Raw genomic sequence first — 14271 nt, 5'->3', positions numbered from 1 at the left:
TCTTCCTGCCTTTAACATGGTTGTGAAGGATGTGAAGTTTGGTGTTTATCAACCCTCCTGAGACTGTAGGTGGCAAGTCTAAGGACAAAAAGCCAATACTCTGGAGATAGAAAAGTGGAAAATGACTAAGTCTTAAGTGATAATACTGAGCAATATCACTCTGAAACTACCTGCTTACAGGGTTCTTATTTTGTGAGACATTAAATATCTTTATTGCTTGAGTCACGGTTGATTGGATATTCACTCAGCAAATACTGAATTATTTAAACATTGCTCCTGATGCTTGGACTGCAGCAGCATATCAAATATACAACCTCCCTGGCCTCACAGGCAATGTACCAAGTCAGAGGAGACATATACTATAGAAACAAAAGATTGGCATGTAATGTGCCAGGGAATGACAATCATTATGGAGAGTATAAAGCAAGGCAAGGGGATAGAGGATAATGGAGGATAACTTATATAGGTTGCTCATGGAGGTTTTTCTGAGGGCTAATCATTTGAGCAGAGACTTGAAAGAAATGAAAGAGTGAGCCAGGTGGCTATCTGGGGAGACTGTTATTTATAGGCAAAAGCACCATTAACTTATATCTCCAATAAGTTTTTATTCATGCTTCAAAACAGAGCTCAAATATCATCACTTCTGGGATGTCTTCCAGGACCTCCCACTCACTAAAATGAATCCCTTCCTCTTGTGGGCTCCTCTATACCTTAACATGTACTATTACGGTCATCAGGCCCTCTTTTAATTTACTTGTTGACATAGCTTATAAAGTCACCTTCTCTAGACTGTGAGACTCTAGAAGGACAAGATCAATCTTCGTCACTACTATTTTGGCTCCTAGCATGCAGTACTTGCTACGTAATAGACCTCTCTCCTTCGACTGTTCTCGATATAAATGTGAGGTTTTCACAGCAGTGTGATTAATAATGGGCACCTATAATAAAATTTTGTTGAAGGGAGATTATGTTTTGTGCTGAAGAAATTTGTCTTACAAGCACTGGGAAAGCTGACTACTCCGAGATAGCATGTACAAACTAAGCAGGTCACCTAGGCAGGAAATCTTTGGATTTCACTTAGGAGAGAAAAATATATAAGATGGCTGAGAAGCAACCTGGTTCCCTATCAGGTACATCTGTCTAATCACATCATGTCCTTGGTCTTTTGAAAGACTGTCAAAAAAGTAATTGTAAGACCACTCACCCAGGTTAGGTAATGAGAGTCTTCTGAGCATTTCTCCTGATTGGAGAGGAAAAGGCTCATTTTGCTTCTAGATCTGGAATGAATCCTCATCTGTAAACCTTCCTCTTAGGCAACTTTCGAACTCATTTCAGTGCAGAGGGAAGCATATTGTTGGCGCAACTCTAAATGAACTGGGTTTGCCATAAAATACAACCTAGCAGATATTGTATTTTTAATGTCAAAGGTGAATAGAAAGGAAAAAGGGCACGTGAAGAAACTGAAAACATCAGCGAAGGCTTAACGAAAATGAAAAAAGAATTTTATTATAGGCACCTGTGTGAAAATATAATAAAGAGAGGATCAGCGGATATTAAGTGTATTTTTGTTGTTGTTGTTTGTTAATCCTCACCCAAGGATATATTTTCCATTGATCCTTAGAGAGAGTGGAAAGGAGGTAGGGAGTTAGGGGGAGAAAGATAGAGACAGAGAGAGAAAGAGAGAGAGAGAGAGAGAGAGAGAGAGAGAGAGAGAGAGAGAAATGTGAGAGAGTCACATCAGTTGGTTGCCTCCCCAGGTAAGTGCTCTTGACCAGGAATCGAACCCATGACCCTTCTGTGAATAGGCCAGTGCTCTAACCACTAAGCACACCAGCCAGGGCTATTAAGTGTATTTTTTAATTAAATCCAGAGTTTGCAGAAAAAAGTAAACAATGTACTTTTTAAAAATTTCCTCCTCAATAGCAAAACAGGAGGAAAGGCATTTGCTTTTATTTATAATCTCAAATAGAATCAAATTCCCTTCCCTGTGTGTTATGTTGACAGACATTAATATTTTTAATATGTTTGCTTTCCATTTAAATAAAACTCTTTTAAATTCAGAAATAAAAATAATGTCTTTTAAATTGTAAGGGTATAATGACAAACCTACAGCCAACATCATACTAAATGGGCAAAAACTAAATTCATTTTCCCTAAGAACGGGAACAAGACAGGAATGCCCACTTTCACCACTCCTGTTCGATATAGTACTGGAAGTGCTAGCCATAGTGATCAGACAAGAAGAAGAAATAAAAAACATCCAAATTGGAAAAGAAGAAGTAAAACTGTCCTTATTCGCAGATGACATGATACTATACATAGAAAACCCCAAAGATTCCATCAAAAAACTACTAGACCTAATAAATGAATTTGGCAATGTAGCAGGATTCAAAATTAACGTCCAGAAAACTATGGCCTATAATTACAACAATAATGAACTCACAGAAAGAGAAATGAAAAAAAAAATCCCATTTACCACTACACCAAAAAAATTAAGATACCTAGGAATAAACTTAACTAAGGATGTAAAAGACCTATACTGGGAAAACTATAGGACCTTGAAAAAAGAGATAGAGGAAGACATAAACAAATGAAAGAACATATCATGTTCATGGATTGGTAGAATCAACATCGTTAAAATGTCTATAGTAACCACAGCAACCTACAGATTCAATGCAATCCCCATTAAAATACCAATGGCATATTTCAAATATCTAGAACAAACTCTCCAAAAATTCATCTGGAATAAAAAAAGACCCCGGATAGTCACAGCAATCCTGAGAAAGAAGAACAAAGTTGGAGGGATCACAAAACCAGATATCAAGCTATATTACCAAGCCACGGTTCTCAAAACTGCCTGGTACTGGCACAAGAACAGACATATAGACCAATGGAACAGTACAGAGAACCCAGAAATCAACCCAAGCCATTATGCTTAATTAATATTTGACAAAGGAGGCAAAAGCATACTATGGAGTCAAGACAATCTGTTCAATAAATGGTGCTGGGAAAATTGGTCAGATACATGCAAAAAAATGAACTAGATCACCAGCTTACACCATACACAAAAACAAACTCAAAATGGCTAAAGGACATAAATGTAAGAGAGGAAACAGTAAAAATCCTACAAGACTCCATAGGCAGCAAAATAACAGACATATGTCATAGCAATATATTTACCAACACAGCTCCTAGGGAAATGGAGACTAAGGAGAAAATAAACAAATGGGACTACATCAAAATAAAAAGCTTCTGCAAGCAAAAGAGACCATCAACAAAACAACAAGAAAGCCCACTGCATGGGAGAACATATTTGTCAATGATATTTCAGATAAGGGTTTAGTTCCCCAAATTTATAGAGAACTCATAGAACTTAACAAAAGGAAAATAAACAATCCAATCAAAAAATGGGCAAAGGACCTAAATAGACACTTTTCGAAAGAGGACATACAGAAGGCCAAGAGACATATGAAAACATGCTCAAAGTCACTAATCATCTGAGAGATGCAAATCAAAATAACAATGAGACACCATCTAACACCTGTCAGAATGGCTATCATCAACAAATCAACAAACGACAAGTGCTGGCGAGGATGTGGAGAAAAAGGAACCCTCCCTTGTGCACTGCTGGTGGGAATGCAGACTGGTGCAGCCACTGTGGAAGACAATATGGAGTTTCCTCAAAAAGTTAAAAATGAAACTCCCATTTGACCCAGTAATCCCACTTCTAGGACTATATCCCAAGAAATCAGAAATACCAATCTGAAAGGATATATGCACCCCTATGTTAATAGCAGCACAATTTACAATAGCTAAGATTTGTAAACAGCCTAAGTGCCCATCAGCAGATGAGTGGATTAGAAAACTGTGGTACAGCTACACAATGGATTACTAAGCCGCTATAAAAAAGAAGGAACTTTTACCATTTGCAACAGCATGGATGGAACTGGAGAGCATTTTGCTAAGCGAAATAAGCCAGTCGGAGAAAGATAAATATCACATGATGTCACTCATATGTGGAATATAATGATCAAAATAATTTGATGAACAAGAATAGATTCAGAGACAAATGGCAGGGGGGTGAGTTTAGAGAGCAACCAAAGGACTTGTATGCATGCGTATTAACATAACCAATGGACACAGACACTGAGTCGGTGGGGGCTTGCCCGGGGTGGGAATGGCTGGGGTGGTGTGGGGGGAGGTCAATTGGAGAAAAAGGAGACATATGTAAAACTTTAGACACTAAATAAAAAATAAATAAATAAATTTGAATAAAAAAATTGTAATGGTATAAAGATTTAAATGTATATGCATCACAAAATTTTTCTTAATATCTAGAAAAATAAATTGGCTTAGATGGCTTAGAATTAGCTAGAGTGTCAATAAATAAAGACTTTCAAGAAACATTTTTTAAAAGATAATTCCTAGATACATTTTCTTTGAGTTTTCATTTGAGGTTTCAAATTCCATTTTTCATGTTTCCTAAGGAAGCGGTACCATACATATAGTTTCCATCACAAGAATAAAAATAAGTTTTAAAGGATTGTAGAATAGATTGGTACATATAAAATACTCTTTAGAAGAAGGTAATTATAAGTCTTTAGAAGAATGTAATTATAACACCAGAAATGGTTTAGGAAGATCAGCTTTCTAAAAAGTTCATCCTGGTACATGCTGGTTTGTTCCTTATGCATTAGTTGCTCTCGCAGGTTAGAACATATCCAAACTTCCAGGACCATCCCGGACCCCCTTCCTCTTTATTAAGGGAGGGACATCCTCCCATCTTCACCATGAGAGGGTCAAGGTTAGTTTAGAAGTGGCCAGCTTCTGGTCTAGAGCAACCAAGTAGCACTAGGGACAAAGGTGTACTAGGGAGGTGATAAGATTGGATTACGTGTATTACGCAAACTGAGCAGCTGCAATTGAATGGAATTCATAGATTTGAATTAATGGAAAACGTACAACTGTTCTTTGTCATCGAAAGGGCTTCTTTGGGTAGCAATTGGAGACACATGTAGGATTTTTAAGAGGCAATTTTATATTCATCATACTTTTTTTTTTCTGCTCTTCCTCTCTTTCTTCACCATCATTTTTTTTTTTTTTTTTGGTTGAAACCTTAGCCTATTCTCTTAACTAGAAGAGTATCTGCCAGCAGAAAAGTCAACAAACTCACAGGAGACAAAAGACATTCTTAGTTTGATTGCTCCTAATAAGCTTCAGTGCTTCCAGACCACATAATGCCATAGAATTGTTTGTAATGCTCCTTTAAAAGGGTGACAGGGTTCAGAAATAAACTGCACGTGGTAAGAAGAGCCTCCCAGGGGTTATGCCTGCGAAGTGAGTGGCGAGGCTTTGGGAGCGGTGGTGGTTTCCGGCCATTAGCGTTACTAACCAGGCCGGCTTAGCATTTATGGGAATCTACTCAGAGCAGGATGACACAGGCAACCTTCACTAAGCCACCCTGCCTGATTTCCTCAAGGTCATGCTGCAACAAACTTTCCTCCAATCATCTTTGATTGGAACGTTTCATTATTTTTATACATCCTTGAGCTAGAGAGGGGCCAGGCAGTAGATGCATTAGGTCCATGGGTCACACAATCATATCGAGTGCTTTGTGCCCGCATAAAGCAATTACTGTCAACTCTCAATTAACCTTGTTATTGGAGGAAGCATTAATGCAGAAAATACAAATCCTAGATAACCTACCCGTGTCTTTCTTGCTGCCATAGTTGCAGCTGAGGGGAGAGACAGATAATGGAAGCGCCAGGGGGAGTTTGGGGTTGAGAGGTCTCTTCAGGAAAATGTGAGCAGAGGTGCTAAATTCAGCTGCCACTATGCCCTCTACTTATGCCGGCTGCCCTTTTGCACGGCACCAGGAAGCAAAAATAACATTGCTTTCCCCGCAACTTCTGGCTGAAAAACAAAAGGCGTTGGGCAGGGGACGCCAGCAGAAAGCGGCAGGGAAGGCACACGGAGAGGCTGGCAGGCACCTGCAGTCAGAGCCCAGAGGCCTGCAGGGACCACAGGCACCTTCCTCCGTAGGAAGCTCGATGCCCAAGGTTCTTGGGGACAATGTTCGGGTGTTTTGCCCTTTAGGATTTTGACTGTGTCAACCCAATGTGGTAAAATGTGTCTAACTGCCAGTGTTATAATTAATCATTTATATTTGCTCATGTGATAAACATGCTTTCACTACAGATTCCTACACAAATAACTGCATGTCCTGAAGGTCCTGGGCGTTAGTGCTATTCCCATCGTTCTCAGGGAAGAAACCCTTCAGGTTGGCACCTCATCCAGGCCAGGAGCCACAGGAGGGGTGACGATGACACCTCTTCAAGTGATCCCTCATGGCATTGCTCCGGGAAGGGGCGACATTTCAACAAGGGGGGAAAGATTAAGAGATAAGGATAGAACTACAGTGGGATTCCAGGACCCACTGAGCAGGTGAGGGCCCTGGGGGGAAAGACAGAAGGGGCAGGGGACTAAGGTCACAGCAAAGACAAGGGAAAGAGAGCTGGGAAATAGTCTTCAGGAAAGGAAGGCCAAAAAATTATACAATTATATGTTTTGATGAAGAAAATATTTTGGGTGTGTTAAAAAAGAGACAACAGATGTAAAATGGCATTATTTGTGCTAGGCCCCATGTCAGAAAACCAAGATTTAATACTTATGCTAGCTGCAGTTTCTGCTTGCCAGGAACATAACTCTTAACCAGGTGACATGGCATGGATAGGTCAGCATTAGTGAGATAATCCAGCCCATAGTCCCTTCTGTTCCCCTTTGGAGAGCAATCTTGCCTGAAAAAACACATTCTTTCCTAATAATTTCCTTTTTCCACCCCCTTTCCGCCTTTAAAAAACCTTTCCTTGTCCATAGCTCTGTGGGCTTCTTTTATTTGCTAGATGGGATGCTGTCCAATTCATGAATCACTGAATAAACCCAATCTGATCCTTAACATCACTAGGTTAAATTTTTGTTATTTAACAGGTTAAAAGTATATAAAAAGCCAAATTCATATCCTCTGTAAATACAAATTTGCAATAAAATTAATGGGATGGAGGAAGAAGCCATTGGCCAGTTTTTGCCTCAAAATGAATTTGTGTATATTAGAGTGAGAAATCCGGTAGAAATTGGATAAGTAGGTACAAAAAATCAAGTGAAAGAGTAAGAGAGAAACAGTGGAAAACATAAGGAGATTTCTGGAGACTACTGGCCAGAATTCTTCTTAATATTAGGGGGAAAGAGAGAGATGAAGGGGGGAAAGGGAGGGGAGAAATAAATATTATAGGAACTTAAGTGACTATAAAATGCGAAGTGTCTCGTAATAGCAGGGAAGATTATGAAAATGTAAATGTCATCGGGCAAGAAAAAAATAACAGTTAAAGAAATGAGTGAAGCTGCACCTCTCTGATTGATTACTTAGTCTGTGAATTTTTCTATGAAGCTCATCAGCTAGGGAAGGTGAATTCAGATGTAATGAAAATGTGATGTTATGACTTCTGGTTAAAAAAGAAAGGAGGAAATCCAACGTTATTATTGCTTCTCTTCTTTCAAGACACAAAGACAACAATAAAAATGGTGAAACATGGAGGATAATATCAGATGTAATCAAAGAAGCAAGCAAATAGAAAGTCCCTCATTCTTTGTACCAACCATGAAGCTTACATGGACCAAATTCAAGAAGGACACTGAAAGCTGAAGAATATCTCCAGTGTTAAACAGGTGCTAAAAGTTTCTGGCCAATGTAATGTCAAAATGTCTAACGAGCATATGTAATGAGCCTTTAAGGGGAGTGGCAAGACAACAGTTGAAGCCCTAGAGACATGATTTGACATTAGGAGAGGCATTTGCTAACAGAAAACATGTTAATATTGTATTTCTATTTACTTTTGTATTGTGTTTTTATTGTATTCCTTCTAGCCAAGGAAGAATTCCAGAGGCAATGGCATGTCTTTAGAAATACCAAGGGAGTAAGGGATAAAAAGAAACCAAAAAAGTACACAGATTTAAGTTTTCTAGATAATTCTTCCATGCAGGAAGTATATGTTTTTAAACTTTATGCCAATGGCAATTTTCTCTCAGGCAAGTATTTTTTGATATGAAGCATTGGAATTTTATAAGGCAAGTCCAAAGAAGAAAATATTAAATAATACATAAAACACTGAACTCTGCTAAGCAACAGAAGTTGAGAGATTTGCTTGATGGCACCAATCTAAGCACCTACTTAGTTTTGCAGAGGATAAGAATGAGGGAATGAGAAAAAGACTGTGACCAGGTTATAATACACTCCTTGTGTTGTTGTCAAGGGCTACGGGATATTTCATATAAGAACATACAACTCAGTACATCAAAAAGCAAGTCAGTGACAGTCTGGGCGCTTACTAATGGGTCTTAGAGCAGCATGTAGAGGCTTCCACCAGCTATTTGTGCAGATCTGAAAAATGTGCAGAAGAGCCATTGGAAGGATTTAATAACAACCTTCTGACTCTGACTACACTGAACCCTGGATGTGGTACATGTGCTAGCCCGGGTCACATGGGTCACATGGTCACATGGGTCACATGGGTGTCTGCTATTCCCACAAATCAGCTGGCAAATGAAAGATCTGAATATAAATTAGGTAATAGACTTTTACTTGACTCATGATTTGAGGTTTATGAGTCCTCTCATTCTTCTCCTGGCTATACACGGGTAAAAAACATCTATAGAATCTTTTGGGTCCCTGGCCCTTTAAAGAAACTTGGTTTATGTTTCCGACAGACCCAAACATGTTCAGAGCAGACCCAAACATTAAGCAACATTTATTTAGGAGATATTAGCTAATGGCACAGCTGGATAACTGAAGAAGTATGAGTTAATGATGATTTCATCTTTCTCATGTTCAAAAATACTAGAATGATCACAGACCCAAGGACCACACACTTGAAGTTTGGGCAGCTTAAGAAACTGTGGAAGTGTGTTCCCCCCAAAAAAGAAATTCATATGCTGAAGTCCTGACCTCACAGTACCTCAGACTGTATTTAGAGGTAGGGCCTTTAAAGAGAAAATTAAGATTAAAGAGGTCTCCCATCCAAGTACTAACCAGGCCCGACCCTGCTTAGCTTTGGGGATCAGACAGACACTGGGGGGGGGGGGGTGAGGGCATGTGCCTTGTGCCAGGAGGTGGGGGAGGCCGGGGGGAGGTCAATGGGGGGGAAAGGATACATATGTACTACTATTTGTAATACTTTAAACAATAAAAAAATTAGGAAAAAAGATTAAATGAGGTCAGTGGGGGACCTTAATCCAATGTGTCTGTATAAGAAGAGGAGAGTAGGACATAGAGAAACAGAGGGAAGTACATGTGAAAATGTACGGAGAAGTAGAAGAGAGGCATCAGAAGAAATCAACCTTGCCAACACTTTGATCTCAGACTTCTAGCCACCAGAACCAGGAGAAAATGAATTCTGTTGTTTAAGCCACCCAATCTGTGGTGCTTTGTGATGGCAGTTATAACAAACTAATATTTCAGTCTCCTATAATGAACCCCCTTTTTTCTTAGAAGTCTGAAATAAGACCCAATTTGCTTTTGTGATTAAATGGATTCTACATAATACTCACAACCCCAACAGGAAAGGCCAACACAGCTAGTATCCAGTCCCGAAGAGAGATGAGCTTCCTGAGTTGCCTCTCTTGTTCTTGGTTCCCACTTCCTCTAGTCAGAAGACTGGAAAGATCAGTCAGCACACAGATGCCAAAAAAGACAGCCTGTATAACCTGGAGGAGACAATAGCTGCTGTTAGTCCATTAGCTCTACAGAGACCCAGGCTGTACAACAGCAAATAAGCTACATGTTTGCAAAACAACACATGATAAGAGAGGATCAGAAGCACATTTAAAAAGCTGGTCATACACATAACAAAAGAGAAAGAAAGCTGAGAAAATTCATCTTACAACCATTACTTCCATTTTTGCTCACCTAAGGACAAATGCAAAACATGCATGCACACACACAGTTCAACAGAAAGCAATATCAATTATCAAAATGACATGTCCATTAATTTAACACCTATGGTCTAGTTATATTGACTAGTGAGGTTTAACAAACATCTAAGATATGCAAAGAAAAGGATTAGGGTATTCTGAATAATAAATGAGACAATTCAGTCTGACTGTGAAGAAACCTTATTATGCTTTAATCTGTTAGACTTAGAATTTTTTATCAAATGGAGTGGTAGAAAGCATCTAGTCTATGAGTCATAGATAAATCAACTGAATGCACCAATCAAGACTGGTGTAGAGCAAATTTTTGTTGTCAAACTTGAAGTAAATGACTTCCTTCTCAGGTATTCAGTTTTTATGAACTAACATCTTTACAAGCACTATAAACTTATGTAGATACTCACATCATTGTCCCCAAATAAAGTAACCAACTGTGCTTTCCCAAATCAATTACAACCTGAATTACTTACCAGTTTTACTTGTACTGTCACAGAGAAAGAACACTGAAATGCTATAGCTCAATAATTATTTGTGAAATTCTTAAAGTGGGTGCAAATGCATTAATGATCCAGTGCTACAAGTGGAGGCAGGCAACATACTGTAACACAGCTTGGCAATGATAATTCAAATTATGAAAAGGGCAGAAAATATATTCCCTGGGCTCAACATCATGCCCATTTAACACCAACAAAAGATTCAGGAGTATTATTCTGGTTTCTTCTATGAGAAATAATTTTCTAATGATGTATTTATTTGTAAAAGGTACAATTTTATTAATTACCTGTTTAGAAAACATAATTTTGGGGGTAAATTTCCATGTTGGCTGTGGAAGAACCTGTGACAGCTCTGTGGATGGGCTCCCCACTGAGGCACAGAACAAAAGGAAGAAGGGCCCTCAAAATTACCTGGTTCTACCCCTTAGCACAGCACTGCAACACTCACATTGTTATTCACTCTGTTCAAAGTTGTATAGATGCCACTTTGAAAATTCCCTGTAATGGAAACTTCACCATCAGGCTGTGTTAAATAACAAAAGTCCTTCAGTACGTTTATATATAACTAGAGGCCCGGTGCACGAAATTTGTGTACGGGGGTGGGGGGTGTCCCTCAGCCCAACCTGCACCCTCTCCAATCTGGGATCCCTCTCACAATCCAGGACTGCTGGCTCCCAACTGCTCTTCTGCCTGCCCTCCTGATTGCCCCTAACCGCTTCTGCCTGCCAGCCTGATCACCCCCTAACCACTCCCCTGCCAGCCTGATTGATGCCTAACTGCTCCCCTGCCAGCCTGATTGCCCCTAACTGCCCTCCCCTGCAGGCCTGGTCACCCCTAACTGCCCTCCCCTGCAGGCCTGGTCCCCCCACAACTGCTCTCCCCTGCAGGCCTGGGTCCTCCCCAACTGCCCTTCCCTGCAGACCTGGTTGCCCCCAACTTCCCTCCTCTGCCGGCCTGGTCACCCCTAACTGCCCTCCCCTGCAGGCTTGATCGCCCCCAACTGCCCTCCCTTGCAGGCCTGGTCCCTCCCAACTGCCCTCCCCTGCTGGCCTGATTGCCCACAACTGCTTTCCCTTGCAGGCCTGATCCCTCCCAACTGCCCTCCCCTGCTGCCCATCTTGTGGCGGCCATCTTGTGTCCACATGGGGACAGCCATCTTTGACCACATGGCAGCAGCCATCTTGTGTGTTGGAGTGATGGTCAATTTGCATATTACTCTTTTATTAGATAGGATACCTTGGGCTCATTGGAGCTCACCAAATCCTGTTATTATTAGCCAAGTTTGTCAGAGTAATGTTAGATTCTTCCTAATAACTTACCTTCTCTTTCAGCTTCAATGACTTAAGGTTTATTGTTTTCTTTCTAGAACCAGAGAAACCAGAGTAGGAGAAGCTAAAACTCCCACAACTGAGCATGGCACAACTGGACGATTGGCAAGAATCATGTTGTGATGAGCAGAAATGACTTAAATGACTCAGGGAATAATTTTATACTTGGGAACATTTTCCATAGCATATCTTATGACTTTAGATGTTAGATCTTTATGTCAACCCAAATAGGGTTTGAGAAATTGAAGTGGCCATACTCAGGAATAATAATATACATGCTAATCTGGCCAGTGAACATATTAATAGGTGTACTGCCCAATCAATAACCAGGGAAATGCAAATTTAGAGCACAATGGGATTGTATTTCTCACCTACATAATTATTCACAGTTTAATTCTGACAGTACCAAGGATTATAAGGATGTGCAACAACCAGAAGCCTTATGGTGGGAATGCAAATTAGGATAATCACTTTGAAGAACAATTGTCAATATCTAGTAATTTAAAGATGTACATACCCTATTACCTACTGATTTCTCTATGAAAGGTATTCCCTACAGAAACTCTCATATTTGTATACTAGTCACATCTATATGAAAGTCAGTTTCAGCATTCATTGCTTCAAAAAAGATGAAACAATTTAAATGTCTCTTAATAATTGATAAATAAATTGTGCTATATTCATACAATGGAATTCTAAGCTCTTACCAATTTTTTATTCTTACAACAAAATATAAAAAAGGAAAAATAGAAAAAAGCTATCTTTTGAAATTAAAATATATTTCAAAAAATGCAAAGATAATTTTAAGGATACATGATATGAAGTAAAATATGCAGTAATGCATGGGAATCAATGACACTGAATTCAGGTATGTCGACAAAGAGGATAAAATTGGCAAAAGGACACAAGGGCCTCAACTGTATTGATCATATTTTATTTAAGTTGATTATAGGGTATATAGAAGTTTATTATATTATTCTCCATATAATTCATTAAAATATTTCCACATAACTTAAAAATAAAAAGGAAAAGAGAGTGGTTTTTATACTTTTCGGGTATAGTTGGGGAGTGTTTTTTAATTCCTTTCCTTCCAACTCAGTTTCCCCTACTTTTTAAAAAAAATTATCTTTATTGTTGGAAGTACTACAGATGTCCCCTATTTCCCCCCATTAACTCCTTCCACCCTTTCACCCCTCCCCCAGGCCTTCACTTCACTATTGTCCGTGTCCTTGGGTTATGCGTATATGCATATAAATTCTTTGGTTAATCTCTCCCTCTCCCACCTCCCACACCTTGCCTTCCCTCTGAGATTCCTTAGTCTGTTCCATGCTTCTATGCCTCTGGATTTATTTTGTTCATTAGTTTATTTTGTTTATTAGATTCCACATATGAGTGAGATCATGTGATACCTGTCTTTCTCTGACTGGCTTAAGTTTCCCCTACTTTACAACTGGCTATTAATATAAGAATCTAGTGAGCAGCAAATTAAAGTAAATGAATTTTAAAATTCCATGATCAAGTAACTAGTATTAGATTTGCCTTCCCACCATAAACAACTAGACATTTGAACTAACTAAATAATTAATCTTTTCATATGTTGGACTTTATCTCTGCAATCAGCCATATAAATCTCTCTTTTTTTTAAAGGTATACCTGATGAAGTCAGGCACACCTTGGACTTCTCTTTTTGCCAAATAAAGTAATATAATGACAGGAGTGATTGTATTCACAAGATTTTCTAAAACCAAGTGGGAGGGGATTATACAAAGGTGAATGTTACTGAGGGTCATTTTAGAATTCTTCCTACCACAAGCTGTATGTTAAGCAATAAAGGTTCCTCTAGATCCACTCCAACAGTACTTAAAAGCAAGCCTCAAAAAGATCAAGCTGAGCTACAAGTAACATAAATGCCCACAAACACAAAATCTTACATTCTTTAAAGAATTATAACACAATCTAGACATTCAACAATATTCAACAATACAATATCTAACATACAATAAAACAATATTAGACATGCCAGGAAATGGGAAACCCTTAACCAGGAGAAAATCCATTCAATAAAAACAGATAAATGACAGAAATATTGCAATTAGCAGACTTAAGAATAAGTTAGCCAATACTGTTAAACCACTTCAGATTTCTGCTACTTTATTAGAATTTAATTTGAGCTGACAACTAATAAATCAAATTTGACACATCTTTTTTGGTGTTTTTCTATTGCTTATAGGTGTCATGTCATCCACTGCAATTTAAAATTCATTAAGATAACTGTTAAAAATGTAAAATTTAGGAGGGAACCAAAATGGTGGCATAGGTAAACATAGGTACTTGCCGCCTCCCACAACCACATCAAAATTACAACTAAAATACAGAACAAACATCACCCAGAACTACCGGAAAGCTGGCTGAGTGGAAGTCCTACAACTAGAGAAGTAAAGAAGAAAGCACACTGAGACTGGTAGGAG

General features: G+C 39.0%; 1 protein-coding gene across 2 annotated transcripts in view; it reads right to left on the bottom strand.

Annotated features, from left to right (window-relative positions):
• Nucleotides 1–14271, bottom strand: part of AIG1 (androgen induced 1) — a 194746-nt gene that overhangs the window by 145345 nt on the left and 35130 nt on the right. For both annotated transcript variants that reach the window (XM_079781300.1, XM_079781301.1), the window contains exon 2: nt 9601–9756. In XM_079781300.1, coding sequence (XP_079637426.1) covers nt 9601–9756 — 156 coding nt within the window. The remainder of the gene's footprint in view (nt 1–9600; nt 9757–14271) is intronic.

This window comes from Cnephaeus nilssonii, assembly GCF_951640355.1.
Source record: "Cnephaeus nilssonii genome assembly, chromosome: 9".
Classification (NCBI taxonomy): Eukaryota; Metazoa; Chordata; class Mammalia; order Chiroptera; family Vespertilionidae; genus Cnephaeus; species Cnephaeus nilssonii.
Note: the sequence above shows the minus strand (reverse complement) of the source record. Positions and strands in the feature narration are given on the sequence as shown.